General features: G+C 41.5%; 2 protein-coding genes across 6 annotated transcripts; both read left to right on the forward strand.

Moving 5' to 3' along the window:
* Positions 1-420: 420 nt before the first annotated feature.
* Positions 421-9,912, forward strand: lzts3b (leucine zipper, putative tumor suppressor family member 3b). 5 transcript variants are annotated; one of them, XM_058636754.1, is made up of 8 exons: positions 421-740; positions 2,786-3,730; positions 4,493-4,966; positions 5,059-5,226; positions 5,913-6,041; positions 6,164-6,355; positions 7,291-7,521; positions 8,845-9,912. In XM_058636754.1, exons 2-8 carry the CDS (start codon positions 2,903-2,905, stop codon positions 9,910-9,912), a joined length of 3,090 nt encoding a protein of 1,029 aa, XP_058492737.1. In that variant the 5' UTR covers positions 421-740; positions 2,786-2,902. The 5 variants fall into 5 exon arrangements, with proteins under 5 accessions (XP_058492737.1, XP_058492741.1, XP_058492739.1 ...); XM_058636758.1 differs by having other exon boundaries at positions 4,493-4,732; XM_058636756.1 differs by having other exon boundaries at positions 2,911-3,730.
* A 2,585-nt stretch (positions 9,913-12,497) lies between these two features.
* Positions 12,498-19,962, forward strand: ubox5 (U-box domain containing 5). Its single transcript, XM_058636979.1, has 7 exons — positions 12,498-12,676; positions 13,523-13,586; positions 14,608-14,709; positions 15,184-15,938; positions 16,483-17,099; positions 17,193-17,378; positions 18,463-19,962. Exons 2-7 carry the CDS (start codon positions 13,533-13,535, stop codon positions 18,681-18,683), a joined length of 1,935 nt encoding a protein of 644 aa, XP_058492962.1. The 5' UTR covers positions 12,498-12,676; positions 13,523-13,532; the 3' UTR covers positions 18,684-19,962.
* Positions 19,963-20,248: the final 286 nt, after the last annotated feature.

Raw genomic sequence — 20,248 nt, forward strand, 5'->3', positions numbered from 1 at the left:
GATGCGGTCGTAAAATGTCAACATGGCTCTGGTCAAATCGCAAAATCTTGAGGCGTCAAAACAGGTGTTCAAATTCTTATGAGTGACATCACAGCCGGATCCTACTTGGACACAGCATGCAAATGTTATATTGTTTCTGTTCACGAAGACCGAACTGGGGCTAAATCACCAAACAAATGACATCACCAAAAGTTACGCACTGCAGCTTTAAATGTGAGCTAAATCATGACCACCAAGGAGACAAAAAGAGATGAATAAAGTTGGAGAGTACACCCTGTAGTAAAAAAAATAATGGTAAAGCATCCATCTCCATCCATGGAGACTGTTGATGACTCTGTAGGCTTTTCCCGAGGGGGCAGCACTGGATGAATGCCAAAAGGGGGCGTTTGCGCCATGTCGCCAGAGGGGCGGGGCCAGAGGTGGGTGTGTGTCTCTCAGCTGATGCGCGTACCAACCGACTCCATCATCAGCATCCGACGCTGACAGCGGTCGAAGACACAGCATCCCTAATATAACCGAGCCGCGGTAACGTCGCAGGATAATTCCGAGCCGGGCCGAGCAGCGCCGACGTTGCCGCAACCGCTGCTGCTACCGCTGCTGCTGCTGCTGATGATGATGATGATGCTGATGCTGATGCTGCCTTGTGACAATATGGTTTACTGAAGCTGCCATCTTACAAGCCGCCGAGCTGCAACATAGTGAGTAGCCTTTGATGATGGATCGCCAGGATGCTACCATCGGTAAATCAAACGCACCCGCATGATTCTCCGCAAATGTCAGTGACGCTGTACGTGCACCTGGGTTGACATGTATTTATTCTGTTATTCAGCAAAGGCCGTGCGGGGTTTCTTTCTTTTCTTTTCTTTCTTTTTTTATCTCAGGCCTAGCGAGTAATTGTTTGGGAGCGCAGTGGATTCAGGGCTTGATGCGGATGCTGCTAAAGCCGCCCTTATGCCGCCCAGGGATGCAGAGAGAGAGAGAGAGAGAGAGAGTCGTGAGGGAAGGAAAATGAAGCAGAGCAGTGGATAGACGGGCTGTGTATTTTACTACTACTACTATTCACCCAAGTGGAAGTAAACCGCTAGTGAATGGCCTGAGTATTGAATGCGCAATACTGCGTATTATCTATCTATCTATCTATCTATCTATCTATCTATCTATCATATGTGTGTTTGCCAGATGGTGAGTTATTGTGAGATTTTAACAATATTTATATGCCTATATGGTTTATGTATAGCCATCATATAAATGTAATTATTACTGTACCAACACTTCATATCTCACATATACCAGGCTGTGTGTCTGTCTGTGTGTGTGTGTGTGTGTGTGCATGCGTGCATACGCGTGTGTGTCTTCATGATGGTTCTATATTCTGTTTTTGGTTGTGTTTTCGTTTTTGAAGCTATAGAGCTGCAGTTTGGGGTGATATTGAACATGGAATATGGCATTGTGCATCAGAGGTGTTTCTGCTTTGGGACATGTTGTGCCTGTACTATCACAGAGGAGACTGTATGTGGCATATGTAAATGACAGAAGTCCCAAAGAGGACTAGCAATGGAGATGTGGTGGCTGTGTATAGTCAGCATCCTGAGGCTGTAGACCAGAGGAGGTGTTCATAGTGCAGAATAGTTCAAAAGGCTACACAGCAAACAGCTTTGGTCCACTTTATTAGGCACACCAAACTAAAACTTAAACCATTTCCCTCAACTTAATGAGTCCAAAGCCCAAATGAGATTGCTCTTAGCCCACTTGTTTTTTCCCAAGTGTAACACAATACATCCTCCATAAAGTCAAATAAACAAACAAACAAAGGTGTCAGTATTTCACTGAAAGTCATTGGTTCAGGTTTGGTTAGATGTACCTAATAAACTGGAACTGAGTGTAAACTCAGCAGATGAACACATTAACAGGAAGACATCGGGCAAACGAATACACCAGCCCATTATTGTTTTTGGTAATATGTGGAGATGTTGGTATTGAGTCTGAGATCATGATAAAGCTCTATGTTAGGCCACAGGGACTGGTATTTACATATGTGTTGGGTTGTACTGTAATGCAATGAAATGTAATATAATGTAAAACAACATATGTATTTTATAAAACAATGTTACCAGCGGCTACACTTTCAAAGTTTATCATCAACTCAACTAGGGCTGGGCAATAATTTAATAAGAAAAAAAAATGTCTTATTAAATTTTGTTCTATATAAATATAACAAAGGTTCAGCTTATACAAATACTGTATAATGTTGGGGCCTGTGTGTGTGATGCGGCTTCAGATTTGCTAAAAGAGAGTTTTCTGTTTAAAAACTCACTATGTGACATTATATCAACTTTTTTTTACTGTAGTAACGTTTTTGGCCATGTTGCCCAGCCTTAGACTCAACCTTAAAGATCTGAAACAACTCTAAAATCATACACTCAAACACTTCATTGTCTAATGAATCTTGAAGTTTTATGAAATTTCAAGATTGAAATTAACTGACTATATCTGTTTGGGGACTCATACGCCATGATTTATGATCCCAAACCCCAAATTTACTTAGTGGAGTGACAGTCTGACGCCTAACTGGCAGCATACATACTATGTTTGATATCATATAAAATAATGCTGTGTAATTTACATTAATAAGACTCAGTTGTGTGCAGACTTTATTGGCCTGAAGACCACGCCGCCCTGTATGTGTATGGGCAAGAATCTATGCTGCATTAACTATTACTGTATAACAAAACATTACGCAATTTCAATATTGTATAACTCCTTTCGTTTTTCTGTGTTCCTCTAGTGTGTGTGCCCCCACTACCTGCATTAGGTTGTGATGACCCACACTACTTCCAAATGTATCTGTGACCTTCCCCAATCCTGACTCCTAACCTCTAATCCCTGACCTTTGACCCCCACTATGGGCAGTGTTGGCAGTGGGGTGGCAGGAGAGCAGGAGTTTGCCATGAAGTCTGTGGGCACAAGGACCACCCTGCCCCGTGCCCCTCCTCTCTCTCGCCGTTGCCCTGCCGACCGCAGCTGCAGCGCAGAACGGCTCCCGCGCCCCCCGGCAACTATATCAGACGGGACGGCTTCTAGTGATGAACGAGGGAGTGTTAGTGTCGGGACTGGGACCTGTACCGGGACTGACCGACCCACCGAAACAGCCTCCTCCACCAACACTGAATGTACCATGGCTGCCCCGTCCAACAACAACCAGTTGGAGTGTGGCAATGGAGCAGGCAGGAGGGAGTGGGAAAGGCAGCGTGAGAGGGGGCGAGACAGGGACCGGGACCGAGACTGGGATCGAGAGAGGTTAGAGAGAGAGCGAGAAAGGGAGAGGAACCGGGAAAGGGAAAGAGAACGAGTGGAGAGGGAGAGGCTGGAGCGAGAGAGGGAGCGGGAGAGGGAAAGAGCAAGAGAGAGGGAGAGGGAGAGAATTGAAAGGGAGAAGATTGAAAGGGAGCGGGAGCGAGAGAGGGAAAGGGAGAGGGAAAGAGAGAGGGAGAGGCTGGAGAACGAGAGGTTGGAGAGAGAAAGAGAGAGGGAAATGCAGGCCGCAGCCCTCGATGTTTGTGGCAACATCGTGGGCCGAGGAGTGAACGAGAAGAACGGCATCGGCATGAACCCACACCAGCACAGAGAGATGGCTGCCGCCAGAACTGACAGTGAGAACAATCCAGGCAGCCATAACCCTCCAAACCATAACCCGCCCAAGATCCTGCCAGTGTCAGGAAAACTAGAGCAGGTACTTCAAGAGTGAGGAATGTGGTTCTCAATCAATCTCAACCTTGGGGGTTGTCAATTGGTCTTAAAAGGCCTTAAAAAAAGAAAATTATTAAATCTGAGACGGGAAAATAATTTATACCACCTGTAAGAAAGGGTCACAGGCAACATTCTGAGGAAACACTGGGTTTTCAAATGTATTTACATTTGGAACCTTGTTATGAGTTCCTCTATACTCTCTACTCAGATGTTGAAAGAGTTGTAACAATCAGTCCTTCTGCCTACACTGGCCGTTAGAGATCTCCTCACTGGAGAACATTTACAGATTACTGTTGTGAAGCAGCAGTGACTAAACACATCAAATGGACGCTTTCTTATGTTGTTTCAGTCTAAGATTTACTTCCCGTTTTGTCCGTCCTCTGACGTTCAGTGAGGAAATACATGGAAAAATACATTTTATATCTCTTAAATGGCTCGAATCAGCTCATGATGGCACTCTTTGTATGCATTCCCAAACATTTCTTTCCCAATATACAGTATCATAAAGATACTTCTTTATTTGCTTATAGTACATTCTGATATAAATTCTAAAACTCATCTTTTTTCAGCTTCAAAATGTAATTTACAAACAAAATAGCATGTTGAATGTATGTACTACTGTATATTGTAGTGTAATGCTTACTCAATGCTGAATTTTGTCACAGGTTTTTTTTTTTATTATAGTGTATTTTCTCTTATTTCTCATTCCATCTTTCCTTCCATGCATCCATCATCTATTTTGCAGGCAATGCAGAACAACTCAGGCCTTGTCCGTCCCTCTGCCTTCAAGCCGGTGGTTCCCAAGAGCTTCCACTCCATGCAGAACCTGGTGGGCCAGGCCGGAGGAGCTGGGAGTGAGGGCAAGACTGAGTCGAGGAGTGAAGGGTTCAGTGAGAGCAGAGGAGGCAGGAGAGGCAGGGATGGAGGAGGAGGAGGAGAATCAGGAGAGGTGCCAGAGGCCCTGCTCCTGGACCAGGACAGTCCGGTGAGGGTCAGCAGAAGTGAGGGTGGAGGGAATGGGAATGAAGTGGTTCAGGGAGGGATGTCTGATTCAGGTAGAAACTCCCTGACTAGCCTGCCCACCTACACAGGCTCGGGGTCTGGTTGTGGGCCCCCAGCTGTCCTGGGGCCTCTCAGTGCTTCCACCAGCCACATCAATAGGTTGGGCATGGCTGGGGCAGCTGCAGGCCTAGACAAGCTGGAAAAGCCTGGCTATCAGGTTTGGACGTCATCCATACTTACTTCATCTAGCGCTCAATAAGTGCTGCTATCCTCACCTGAAACATTTTGGGATGTGCTTCCTTCCTCCAGAATGGGCTCAGCACCTCAGACAGTGGCCGGTCCTCCTCGGGAAAGAGCTCCTCATCCTATCAGAGGCTGAGCCACCTGAGTGATGCCCCAGCACCTCTGCGCCCCTCCCCCTCCTCTGATGACATCATACAGGACCTCGAGGACCGCTTGTGGGAGAAAGAGCAAGAGGTCAGATTAATCAGAAATGTCTGTTGTATTATGGTTTACCTTTTTTGTTTTGTCCATTTCTGTTTTCTGCTCCAATCCATATAGAGTGAGAGGCATATTGAAGTTAAAGCTGCAGTGTGCAACTTATGGTGATTGTTGTTGTTGATGTTATTATTCTGCCTCTGTTTGGTCTTCATGAAAAGAAACTATATACTATTATTTGTATTAAAGGCAAACCTTTACAAATTAAAGTCCTGACAAAATAAAATATGTAAAGACATAATGTATCAGTCAAAAGGAAACATACTTAAGTAAAAGTAAAAGTAAAAATACACATTTTAAAAATGTAAAAATTTAAAAAAGTACACAAAAAACCTACTCAATTACAGTAACGCGAGTAAATCCATTACTTTCCACCTCTGGTAATTTCTCAATAATTTCAGGAAAATGTGTGGCACAAACACTGGATCGGCTTTCACTGTCATACACTGATGAAAAACCTTTCACATTTACATTTTTTGCTTTTAATATTAAGTAATGTCTTACAAATTAACGTTTTTAACATTTATTTTGTCTTCAGTATACGAGAAAAAACAGCTCTGTCAAACTATCTTGCTACAAAAGGACAAGTACTGATTGTCCCACACAAGTCCCAAGTTGGATTTCTTCTACTATTCTTATTTTGATGTCTTCCATTTTCCCACTAGGTGCAGCATATGCGCAGAAACTTGGACCAAAGTGAAGCAGCGATCATTCAGGTGTTTGAGGAGAAGCAGCGTGTCTGGGAGCGGCAGATGGATGAGCTGAGACAGAACTACGCCTCGCGTCTGCAGCAGGTGACCTCACTCATTACAGTACTTTAGGGCAAAAATGTGTATTTTGAGTCCAAATGCAACTCATGTCAACTTGTTAGAGAGTGTGTAGATTGTGGATAAACTTGGATTGTTCTTCTTTGCAGGTTACACGGCGTGCTCAGCGCTCCCAGACTGCCCTGCAGGCCCAGATAACCCGTCTGTCCCAGGACAAGAGGAGGCTCCAGGAGGAGATAGCAGCTCTGTTGGCCCAGAGAGAGGAGCTGGAGAGAAAGTGTCTGGATTACAGGAAGGAGCAGGCTGACATCTTACCTCGTCTGGAGGAGACTAAATGGGAGGTGAGATACATAAAGTACATGACTGTTTCATTTAAAAAAAAATGTAAGAATTCATTTGATTTAACCTTACAAACTTTCTGCATGGAGCTTGCATGTTCTCCCCGTGTGCGTGGGTTTTCCCACAGCCTAAATACATGCAGATTTGGGGATTAGGCAAATTAAGACACTCTAATTTGACTGTAGGTATGAGCGTGAGAGTGGATGGTTGTTTGTGTCTCTGTGTCCTTTTGATGGACTGGCAAGCTGTCCAGGGTGTACCCCGCCTTTCACCCTACCTGAGCTGGGATTGGCACCAGCGCCCCCCACTATCCTCATGTGGAGGATAAAGCGGTAGAAGATGAGTGAATGAATTCATTTATCTGTAATCATCAAACTTATTTATTCATGAAAATAATTCTTATACCTTATTACTTTTTCTTTTACTGACCACTTTTATAAAACTATAAAATTGACTATTCTGTCTTGTGTTATTTTAAAATGTAATGTTTTTTAAAATGTTTATGTTGAGGACCTTGTGTCTGCTCGTGTCTATGTCTTGCTTTGCCTAAACAATATTGTAAGGGTTCTGTTATAGTAGACAAAGTAATAGCACACTAAGCCATGGCCAAGTGTGGTGGGAACTTGGCTTTTAACTGGAGAGTTGCTGGTTCAAGTCCCCACCAGGTCAAAGTGCTGGGATACCCTTGAGCAAGGTGTGCTGCTGCTCAGTGGCTGCCCGCTGCTCCTGATTCTAGGAAGGTTGCTGGTAGAGAATAGGGTTTTTTTTCATTATTCAATTCAAAAAACTTTATTTGTCCCCATAGGGCAATTCACTGCCTCAAAACAAACAACAACAAACAAAACAAAAACACCTTGTAAACAATACAATACAAGCATACTATGGAAGTGTGTGTATTTACCACGTAAGGACAAAATACCACCCTCTCTTTCCTCAGGTGTGTCAGAAGGCTGGAGAGATCTCGCTGCTGAAACAGCAGTTGAGGGAGAGTCAGGCTGAAGTGACGCAGCGAGCCGGAGAGATGGTGGCCCTGAGGGGGCAGCTGAAGGAGCTCAATGCCCAGCTGAGGGATCGCGAGGAAGCCATGCTGGGCCTGAAGGACTCCTACAGCACCAAGAGTCTGGAGCTGGAGAAGTGTGAGGTGGAGCTGAGGAGGACTCTCTCTGAGGTCAGTTTTGTCTACACACAAGACTGTGATCTCTGGGGAAAAAAACTGTTTCATGTTCAACTATTAAAAGGTCATGTTCCAGAGCTTGTGTTATCAGACAAAGCACATAGAATCAGGTGTCTCTGTTTCTGTATGTGTGTGTGTCATTAGCATGTCAAGACTAATAATCATAATCATAATAGTCACATGGCCACACGGTGGTGAAGTGGTTAGCACTCTCGCCTTGCAGCGAGAAGACCCGGGTTCGAGCCCCGGTTGGAACAAGGGCCTTTCTGCATGGAGTTTGCATGTTCTCCCCGTGTGTGCGTGGGTTCTCTCCGGGTTCTCCGGCTTCCTCCCACAGTCCAAAAACATGCAATGTGGGGATTAGGTAAATTGGATACTCTAAATTGACCATAGGAGTGAGTGTGAGAGTGAATGGTTGTTTGTCTCTATCTGTGTGTGGCCCTGCGATGGACTGACTGATAATAGTCACAAGGATTGGGATGTTAAAACACAGTAGTTACTGTATTTATTAGTACCACCCAAAGCCACAACTGCCCTAAATTCACAGCATTGGTAATTAAAATAAAAGTGTGTGTTTCTGTTATGTTAATACACCAGAATGTATAAGCTTTTAATGCTACAGTATAATTATTATTTAATTATAATAATTTATGGACAATAATAATTTATATTATTATTTTCCATGAATTTTCAAATGGACTGTTTTGCAAAAAAAACAGAAAAAATAGTAAAGCACATTATTATTTTTTGATTAAGATGTCAAATTATACTTATTTACTGTCATTCCTGAACAGAAAACAAAATGCCTTAGTGGTTTGAATGTTATGCTTGATTAATTTCTGACTGTATATTAGCTACTTTAGTTATGGACAATATGTTTTTCTCACCATATGATGAACAATAATGTTGGTTATAACTTATATCACTAGCTGTCAGATTTAAGACTTCAAAATCACTCTTGGTCGTTCTTGAAAAGTGCTAGGCATGTGAAAAGATCAGCTCTAGAAGGTTTTACAAAAAAGGAAATATAATGTTGATCATGCTCCAAAAATAGAGATTGCTGGATTGGTATGTTTTCTACTTAATCTAGTTTGTTGATCGTTATAAAACATTTTTCACTTTGTGCTGTATGAGCTCATTAGAAGCTTGGCATGCTCTCTTCCATTCAACTGTACTACTGCTCTTAATGAGTACAATTGATATATTGTCAGATACCTTTTAATCAGAGTGTCGTTATAGTAGAGTGAGTTCTCATCTTCGACATCTAACACTGAATCGCATTTCCTGTAATAATCTATATTTTTTTCCTTTCCTCAGGTGTCCATCCTCAGAGAAAAGCTGGGTGTGTTTGAGGCAGAGGTGCTCAGTTTAAAGCGGGCTCTGAATGAAGTAAGCAGAGGAGCAGAGGTTGTTGTGAGCCCTAACTTAGCTGCGGCTGGACTTTTGCCACCATGGGGAGTTGTCCACTGCCCACGGAACCCCACTGAGTCGTCAGCCAACTCCCTCACCCCCACCGCTGACACCCTGCTGAGTCTTCAGAGTGATGAAGCCAAAGCCCAAAGGCAGGAAGCTCAGAGACAGGAGAGGCAGCAGCGTGAAGAAGCCCAGTGGCGCGATGCACAGCAGAGGCAAGATGCCCACATGCAGCAGGACATCCAAATTCGGCCCGAGGCTCAACTTCGCCAGGAAGCCCAGCTTCGTCAGGAGGCTCACCTCCGCCATGAAGCCCAAATCCGACAAGAGGCCCAAATACGCCAAGAAGCACATCTGCGTCAAGAGGCACAGCTCCGCCATGAAGCCCAAATGCGCCAAGAGGCCCAACTACGTCACGAAGCCCAACTCTGCCAGGAGGCACAACTGCGTCAGGATGCCCATCAGCCACAGCGGGGGCAGGAGGGTCACTGGGATGAAGCAGGGGAGCTGCGCAGACAGCTAGAGCAGCTTCAGGCCGCGTTACGCCTGGAGCGGCAACAAAGGGAGCGTCAGGCCCTCAACTTTGACCAGGAGCGACACACTTGGCAGGATGAGAAGGAACGGGTTTTAAAATACCAGGCCCAGCTGCAACTCAGCTATGTGGAAACGCTGCAGAAGAACCAGGCTTTGGAGAAACGTATGAGCCAGTTGGGAGCCAAACCAAACACAACCTCCACCACCACCACAATTACAACTACCACCACCACTTCCCCGACCTCCTCCGGTTCTCCACCTCCACTTCCAGCCCTTTCACCTCTGTCCCCTCAGTCTCTACCTTCTATTTCTGGCCCTATTGCACTCACCCTTTCCCCACCTTGTGAAGACCAGAAGGGCTCTCCTTCTCTCCACCAGCTTGCCCCTCCTTGGGCAGGGCCCACTCGCCTGGAGAGGATAGAGTCCACTGAGATTTAGTGACACTTTCATGAAATGGTCACAAGATGTCCAGTTATGGCGAGTTCTCACACACAAAACCACTTTAGCGTACAGTTAAAAAAAAAATAATAATAATAATAATTTCAGTCTACAATAGAATAAATCAGTACAGTCTGACATACTTTTCAAAGCAACTATAGACACTCAACAGCAACAAAGGCTAACTGTAAGATCCAGCATTATTAGAAGCAAACTGATTTTCCGAAGCAGCCTTTTTCTTACTAGTTGCACACAATTTAGTCATTATACAATAACTGTTTATGAAAAGTGTGCCATACTGATGGATAGCAGAGAAAAAATTAAATAATGACAATGTTAAACAGCACTAATACAGGGGTCACCGAATGCCCACTAGAAAAGGACCAAGACAATCAGGGATATTGTCAGAAATGATCAACAAGAATATCATGCTGTATTTATTCATTGTAAGTCTGTGTCACTGGTAATGTAAAAGTAGAAATAGTGGTCAGAGTGCGTGATGTTAACTTGCATTTTTGGCCAGAGAGCGCCTTACTCCATTCATTAATCCCAGCATGTATAATAGAGTAACTAATGCTGGGAATAGATGGGGAAAAAAAAAGTAGAGTTATTATTTTGAGTGCTTTAGTAATCATATCAGAAAAACCAGTTACACAACAACATAACACATGGCTGGACTTTTTCCATTCAAATCCCAGCAGATGTTGACATCAAGGTCACACAGACTGATTCTTAACTCATTTTAAAGTCCTTTCATGCACAGGGTCCAACATGCATGACCCATTTAAACACATTATTAAGACCAAGAGAGTTTATATTTTGTACAAATTGAATTAAATAGATATGTTTAGTAGTAGATAATCAGCCCTGAGAGGAACCAGGTTTGCTCTAAACTGCAGCTTGCCTGCTGTGACTAAATATGGACACTAGAGGTCGTTAGAGAGCTTTCACGGTGCCCCCCAACACAACTGAACTGCAAAGGAGGGTGTGAACGCAGGCACACAATTTGAATTTGATTATTATGACGATTGTGTCACTCTGTGCACTCATGGGCCAAGAACGCCGTCAGTCCGCCCCAAAGTTGAAATCTTTTATAGAATGTATGATACACTAGAAAGAAATTAATATAATAGTTATAGATTGTAAATGTGTGGACGAGCGAGTGTACTGTGTGCAAGGAGATGTGTGCATGTGTGTATACATATTAAAAGCTTCAGCGTATGAGATTTGAGGACAGAGGGAATAGTGGCAATACAGCAAGTGAAGATATGTCGAGATCAGAGGGATTTTTCTTTTAACCACAGGTTTTTGGAAGTCTGACATAAGAGCAGTGAGACTGAGGGGAGTCTGTATATCCTGGAAAACTCTTACTTTCTTCTGTATAGTTTGTTTTAGAAAAAGCAGATGAAAAGGGACGCGATGAGTAAAATTAAATCCGAGGGAATAAAACAAAAACGGGAGGCATTCAGGCTAACTGCACTACATAGTATCCTACACACAAGTTGTGATGTACAGTCGACTCAGATGTGAATATCATGGCTTTTATATGTGTTGTTTATGCCAGCATACAAAGATGTTGCTCAAGACTATTAACTTATCTCTAAGGTATTACATAGTATTATCATCTTTATTACTGTTATTATATTAATGGTGAACTGACAGAGAAAATATGTGCCATTTGAGCTTTCCTTTATGTGTTTTTTTTTGTTTTGTTTTGTTTTTTTTAACTGTGTATAGATAGCCTATTGGCCTACCATAATGGTGCGATCATAGCAAAACTGTCCAAAAAATGATGTTCCTTTTGATGTAGGTGATAAATGTAGTTGCAGTAATGCATTGTTGAGAGAACAAAAATACTACCAGTTTTATACATATTCCAATTTTATCGTTTGCATTTATGTTAGTAGTACTGTTCTGGCTTGATTAAAACCACCCCCTTTGTAAAATTCAGAAGAACTAATAAAGATATGTGAATATTTCTGCGCTTGTCTTTGACGTTATTTGTCCTGAACAGTGTAAGAATTTGTGACGTCTATGTTGAGACTATCAGCACACAAAATACCTGACACTGTCAGAGTAGAGTGACTAATCAGTCAGAGTCAGCCCAAGGCATAAGCAAATTAAGACATTTTAAACATATAAAAGATATTTAGATATTTTTGGCTAAATTTAGATATCTTTATGGTGTTGAACTGAAGATACTGGGTTTTATTTTGGAGTAGAAAGTAGTACAAATGTGCACTCATTTAGTGCACATTTGCTTTTAAAAACCAAAGTCATTAAACTGGTTTACTTGTTTAATTCAAGTTCAGTATCAACACACTTAGTGCTTCACTTTGAATAGAAACCACTATCATGATTTTACTGCCCTCTGCCTTCTATGGTTTAAAGAAAAAACTAGAGTGACACTGAAAATGTTTACATTCTACTGGGCTGTATGTGAGAATATAGGGTAATGGCTACCCTGTGCCAGCGGGGGGCAGCATTACGCTCTTTTGCGAACAGCCTACCGAAACCCTATTAGAAGAAGAATTGGGGAATTTTGCAAAATCCGTCCTTCCTCGGCTTCCGTACTATAACTAGCATATGTATGGCTAGCAGTTATTAGCTTACTCCCCACCATCAGTGAGTATAAGTACATGTCAATTCACAATGAAACGGCGTCCGTGAATATTTAACAACAAACGACAGTCACACTTTGCTTTGAAGTTATTGTGTGAGCGTTAATGCATATGTGACGCACAGAGCGAACAACGTTTTATCGGTAAGTGAACATTTGTTTGTTACCAACAGTAGAAGTTTCCTGCACCTGGGAGAGACACTCTGCTTATTATCACAATTTTCGGTAAAAGAAAAATTCTTATTGTTTTTACTTTTATTTGGTGCCTAATAGCTGATAAATACCCACTTTGTCAGATGTGATGAGTATCATATGTGTGTATGTAGAACCAGCCACTGTTTGAAATATTTGAATAATCTCCACAAATGACGGATTTTCTCAACTATTACATTTAATTATCATCAGAACTGGTCAAATGTTAAAAAAAATAAGTAATCACAGCATTAATGAGGAACATTAATTTAGTATGTTATCAAAATAGCTGGTTGATGTTATCATGTAGAAATTGTATGCCATGGTTATCTTTCAATAAATCAGTGTACAAAGTAAATTGCCTCAACCCAACCTGAGATATTTTTTGTCAACAGTAACATAAAAGATATGTATATTTTTTACTTATGTTTAATTTAAGTTGCCAGAAAAATCTGCTATGTCAGTGCTAGTGTCATAGTGTTGAATGGACATAAGTTTGCCTCTTGTATTGCAGTGTGTTGTATTATTACTAACTGCCCAGATGACGAAAGCAAATAAAGGTTACCATCACTAGCTGTAAAAAATGTACCGTCTTTAATTTACCATTGAAAATTGTCAATGACAAGAGAGTGAGTCAGTGTGTGAAGGTCATTTTGTTATGAGGGGAGAGGTTTTGTGAATTAAAGGTTGTAGGCACAACAAAAACTGTAAACAAGGTTCTTGATTTTTGCCTTGACCTCTGAGTTTAAAGGTGACATCAGGTTATTGTTCTAAAACCAATGTGTGTCTTCCTCACAGGTTGGAGAATATGGTTGTGAATCTGTGTTTGCCACAGTTTCATACAACGGTCCATTGCAACAAGGTGACTTATCAGGAAACTATAAGTTTTTCTCAATCTTTTCCTGACATTTTTAAACACATTTGAGTGCTAAACTGAAGCAACATCTTGGTATTTATTAGAAATTATAATATGTCAAAAGACAACAATGTTTATTTTTACACTAATTTCATGTCTTAAGCACCAAGTACACAACATTATTCTACTTTGAATACATAATGAAAAGGTTCAGTATGCAAAACAGAAGAATCCAAGTACATGGACCGGGCATAGTGTGGCATGGAGGTGGAGGGAAAAGATGTGAAAATGAAGAAGCAAAGGGACAAAATGGTGCGTGGGAGACTGAATCACAGCTGACCTTGTCATGTTGCGCTTATTGGTATTTGCTAATCTAATCATGGCTGTATTTTCTCCACAGTTTGAGGGAAGAAGGTCGCCTTACTCTTTCAAAAGACTAATATTTTTATACTCCATTTCTACGTCATCCCTGCAGTTGGCATCACTCCCGTTCTTCCATGTTATATTTATGTATATTATATATATATATATATATATATATATATATATATATATATATATATACATATATTATTTCTGAAAGAAAATTATTATTTACTATACTTGTTTTTAGTTGAGTATGATTTAATTATGCTGTTTTCATTCCCATCAAACTTGAAATATAGTTAAAATTGGTAATATATTTTGTGGCACATTAATGATAACATACTCAACACATTAAGTTAAGTTAACATTAATCAGAATTTTAACACGCAATATTTAACGAGTACATTTGACAGGAACATGAGGTTTGCCATATATTAATAAATAAAGCTACATACTAATTCTCTATGACGTTAACACTTGTGATGACTAATTTGCTCATTTATCAAGAACATCGTTGATGCAAATGCTGACATTTTCTCAACAGTTTACTGACTCCCATGTTGAATTTTGTCAATCACAGGCAAAAACTTCTGCAAAAGTCTTTTTGTTGCTGTTTTTAAGGTTAAACTTCTACTAAAACGAAATCATTTTTCAACTGCAGCTGTGTGCAGATGGCTATGATGTAACAAACCTTGTGACAGATGACCCTGCCCTTCGGAGTCGAGGCTTCAAGCTCGAGTACTTTTTACGTCCACCTGTTCAGGTAATAAGACTTTTTTTAGCAACATATGTTGAGTAGTGCTTAAACAATTACTTTTTTTTACGATTATTAATCGGTTTAAACAAAGTTTTCAGATTTCTCAGCTTCTTAAATGTGAATATGTTCTGGTTTCTTGCTCCATATAACAAATAGATCATTAAAGCTGAATATTATTGGTTTGTGGACAAAACAATACAATTGACAACGTCCTCATTTCCAGATTTGAAAGACACTCAACTTTCATTAATTAATTAATCGAGAGAATAATCGACAGATTAATCCATCATGCAAATAATAGTTACTTGCAGCCCTAATGTTGAGGTAACAATATGACCTGCGATAGATAAAATAATGTGGCTACTGTGAAGAACACGTTTTTATAATGTCAGACTGTTAAATTAAAGGCATTGCGCTTCGAAGACATCAATCCCTATACATTAATAAAGCATTATCCAAATTTTCCTTCATTCCTCTCAGGTGACGTTGAAGTTTGGCTTCCAGGTAGAGCTGAGCAGGGTGGATGTGGAGCTGTGGCCCTGGGGTATGGACCGAGGTCAGACCAGCAAGAGACTGGAGATCAGCACCTGCTCTGATCCGTTACCTTCCCACAGTTTTGAACAAGGCTGCAAAGAAGGTCAGCAAAAGCAACAAATGCAGATGCGAGTAAAGGACCAGAATGTACAGCATGAAAAAAGAGGTCAAGACTTTGACCATGATCACCGCAGTAATAGCCACCATTGGAGTCTTCAGGCCCAGCAGTGGGGTCAAGAGTCTGAGCATCAACATAGGCAGTCGGTTAAAGAGTGGCCACGAACAAATGCTGAATCCAGCCAGCCTGAGCCAGAGTTTAGATTGGTTGGCCGTTGTGAACTTAGAGAAGAAACACAAGTCTGTTTTTCACATTCAAAGTGTAGACCCCGGCCCCCGTTCCTCTCCCCACCTCCCCCACAGCCTGTGAACTGTCAAGAACAGGAGCTATGGAGTCGTGGTCATCTTTCGTTGGGCGCAGTGACGCAGCTACGTGTAACTGTGCCATTTGGCGGTGCGGCATCTGCTATGGGGTTCAAGGCTTTGTCTGTTTGGGGACAACCGTCTCGCTGCTGCTCTGCAGAGGAAGTAGAGAGGATTCAAGTGGTGCATGAGGCCAGTAATAGACCACTTCCACAACCTATGCTTTTTGACCCTTCTGCCAGACAAACCAAACCACCACTTCAAGCAGACACACCTCAAAGGTATGTTTGGAAAGAATACCTTCAGTTTTATCTTTCTTGTTGTAAACAATAGTGTCTAAAGCTGCTGTGTTTTGTTGTTGTTGATGTTATTATTATTCTGCCTCTGTTTGGTCTTTTGTGAAGATAAACCATGTAATATAATTCGTATGGTGTATCCGTCATCGTTAAACAGTGTCCGTTAGGCAAAGCTATATCCCGTCAAACCTGCTGAACTACTACGTTTTTTTGAGGAGCAGAAATCTCTTGTGGAACTTGAGGGTGCTTGCAGCCATCTCGCCTTACAAGCGCAATATTGCTGCTGCCTCCATTTATCTGTAGCATAAAAACAAAACTCTATATGCACCATAAACACCGCTAGACCACTGAGAAATTGAGAGAGTCATGTGGAGTTGATCAGCTAATCTCAGCAAGAAAATAAAAAGATTCATGCAAGCATTTCATGGAAATGTAAAAGTTACACACTACATTTTACAAAATATTAAAAAAATTATACGTTTTCTCACAATAATAACTGGTACGCATTTGTCATCTTTTTGTCCTGCAGTCATCCTGTGCCAGAAGAGTTCCTGGATCCATTAACCCAGGAGATAATGACACTGCCTATGCTGCTGCCAGGTGGTGTATCAGTGGACAACAGCACTCTAGAGGAGTACCAGAAGAGGGAAGCCACTTGGGGTAGACCCCCAAACGATCCCTTCACTGGTGTCCCGTTCACTTCGACCTCCCAGCCTCTACCTAACCCCCAATTGAAAACCCGTATTGATCATTTCATCCTGCAGAGTGGGGAGGTGAGGAGGGAAGGGATGTTGGGAGGGCGAGGGGATGGAGAGAATCCACAAGCTTCAAGACTTGTAGCTTCTAGGGTTGACAGACCGTCCCAGAAATCGCAAGTTCTCGGTCAAGACTCGATATACAACACTGCTGTTCAAAATAATGTTGTTTCTAAAAACTTGGAGAGCCCAAAACAAGTAAAAGACACTGAATTAGGGGAGTCATCAGATGCTGGTAATCGTAAGACTGACTCACAGCCTCTTTCTAAAGGTAATAAATCAGAGATGGATCAAAAGCAGAAACGGAATCTAAGTACAATTCCTAATGATGCCACAGAAGAGAATCAACTACTACCTCAAATAAAAAGACCAAGAAATGATGCAGTTTCGGGTGAGTATGATATTTTCAGAGGAAAAACCCTTGTGTGTCCTAGACGATTTCTTTGTTGTTTCTGAATGTCACTCCTTCACAACACTACAGAAGCCCCCAGCTGCAGCTCCCATGAGCAGCGTTTGTCAGCCAGCCTGGATGAAGCCCTCTTCTCCGCACTTAAGGGTCGACCCTCCTTCACCTCAAACCTGCCCCATCAAAGACGGGTTACTCCCGACTCAGAAACTCCGCTCACTACACAGCAGTGCCACAGATCAGGCACTTCAAACATCTTTACAAGTACGATTTGCATAGATAACAGTACTTTTTTGTATTTTTTTAAGATATAGTTCCTGCTCAACACTGCTCTCAGTGATGTTTTCTGAGAGTTGGTAAAGTAAACTTCTTCTGTGTTGCTCCTCATGTCACCTAATAAGTGTGTAGTGAGAAAGGGCGTTGATTTTACAGCCTGACTTTGTGTAGTTCTCCCTCCTGAATGATGAAGTTTTTGTGGGATTCTCAAAAAGATTTACTTTCAGACAATTGAGTCAATCATCACACACTCAGAATATAGAGCTATTTCATCATTTTCACCAACTATATAAACACACCTGAGCAAAAAGTACTCAATGTCTGAAATCTGATTTGTGAAATTTGGTCAGTCTATTTTGTGACTTCTGCACAATAATCGCTACGTTATATAGCTACTAAAAATGTGATATAAAATTAATCATAACTTTGACTCACCAACACATTAGACAAGAAAAATACCCTGAGTATGTGACCTATAAACACACACCTCCAGGATGTCCATATAAGGAGTTGTGTATCAATTTACCATGGGTGCGCCTGTGGCCCAGATCTGTGCCGCATGAGCACTAAGGGTTAACCATGTTTTAAAAGTATTTTCACTGACACCAACATTGACTTGGTTTTTAAACTGGTGTGCTTCACTAAGTAGCACCAGGGGTCATTGTTTTTCATTTTTATTGAAAAAGATTTAAATGTTTGCAATTACACGGAGAAAATAATTGTTGAGATAAAAAATGGATGTAGTCTTCTGGTTTCAAAACAAACTCCTTGACATATTTTTCACAAGCGTCATTTTTGCAATCAGAAATTCACAGACATCACGCTTTATCATCTGTTTTCCTCTAAAAAAAAATTGACATGATGTGCTATTGAACAGTTAAAAATCATGTGAGAAGTAGGAGTCAAGAGAAATGCAGAAACATTTGAAAAATGAAAAAGAAAATAGTTTTCTAATAAAGAATTGTGAAATCCCTCTATAGAGTATAATAAAGTACTGTGTAGTGTTTTGACTTCACGTACATCAATTTGTGATTTAATACAAATGTATGTCCTTTCGCATATTTTTGGCCAGGTGAGAGGACATGTTCGGCGTGCTCCTGTTCCGTCTCCGCTTACTCCATGTCGACATCGCCCATCTATCGCCTGACCTGCGCTCATTTGCTCTGCCACGCCTGCCTGCAGAGGCAAACGCATCCTCTGAACTCTGTCAGCACAGCAACATCCAATCACATCTCGTGTCCCACCTGTCAAAGCTCTACCCCACGCAGTGACATCATGCGTGTGCACAATTGATGGATGCCGCGGAAAGGTAAAGGTACACCGTCAATCGTCAAAGGATGGATTTTTTTTGTTCAACCTTTTGAGTTGAGTTATTGAGCACATATTTCTCACTGTTTTTATGTTTTGTATTGTTGCCGTCCATGTGTGTTTTGGGCACTTGTGTTCTAACAATGAACTGTACTTTATTCTTATGAGTTACAACATCAGATTACTCAGGCTGAACAGGCTTTTCAAGTCCACAGCTGGACTGAAAGCAAAGACCTTAACAAAATTCTTGCTTAGAAAAGCATGTTTAAAAAAAACATTCTTGAGAAAGGTTCTTCGCCTACTCACCGTGTTCAATTGATATTGTTCATCTTGTTGGAGCCTTGGGTCTGCAGCCTGTATTGTTGTCCTGGATGTGTAGATGGATGAGAATCCACAAAGAAAAGGCCAAGGAAAGAACGCACTGAGAGCAAGAGGCCAAAAAGAATAAATGTGGAAATTTAGTCGACTCAAGGCTGCATGATCATTGTGAGGAAACGGGCGGGGTAATGGTTTGCTGATCAGCTGAGGCCATTCATTTCTCTTCTTTCCTCCTGTAGGCAGACATTGCAATGAAAAGGACGCCCTGGAACTGACTGTGTGTTTATTAAACTGTATATTCTACCATGAATTCCCACAATTGCACGTGTCTGTCATATACAGCATTTACTGTCCTCTCGGTGTCTTTGCTCACAGTTTGCACAAAAGGGTTAAACAAAGCAACGTCATGAGTATGGGGAGGGAGTAAGGTGTTTATTGAGCTTTATGGTCACAAGCAGCATCATTCAAATGTTCTGTTTCCCTGACAACATTAAGCTTAACCAAGGTCGTGATCCTATATCCGCTCAACAAGAGGTGTTCTGCATGTGAAATAGGGACGTTCGCTTCACTGTTACAGCCACAAGTTGGAGACCAATCACTTAAATGGCACTAAAACTGGGGAAAAGTGATTTTAACTACTGTGTCCCATCTTGTAATTTGATAAATGCTCCCTGTGGTTACATGTAAAAGCTTAATTTCCTCTCTAATGCATGTAGGAAATGTATAGTACAGTCCACTTTTTGTCTTTATTAAACGAGTAATTGTGAATGCCTCAGTGCTAATTAAAACAAGGCCTTCACACCTAGACCTGTGGCCCCTGATGTTTTAATTATGCACTTGTTAATGAGCATCACAACAGCTTAATGGGACAAATACGAATCTACGGATGTTGCAGGACCGCGCAGAATAATAAACTGGAAATATGATATGTTTATTTGAAATGCTAATCGTGTTTTTGCTCATTTATAGATTTTAATTAGAGCTCGAGGAGGATACCATGATGCCGGCACAGCCATGAAATGCAGGCTCGCGTGTGCACATGTTGCACACGCATTAAATCGAATTAGTTGTCCACAAACTCCAATTAAGTCTTTTTTTATTGTTGTGCGCCTCTCTTCCTCAGCGCAGACTGTGATTATTCCTAAAAGTTGTGTTAACACATGAGGATCATCATCGTCTCTCATTGCTGTTGTTCTTGTGTACATTTGTTTGATGGCACACTTCTGATGCAG

This window comes from Solea solea, chromosome 8 (assembly GCF_958295425.1).
Source record: "Solea solea chromosome 8, fSolSol10.1, whole genome shotgun sequence".
In the NCBI taxonomy this organism is placed as follows: Eukaryota; Metazoa; Chordata; class Actinopteri; order Pleuronectiformes; family Soleidae; genus Solea; species Solea solea.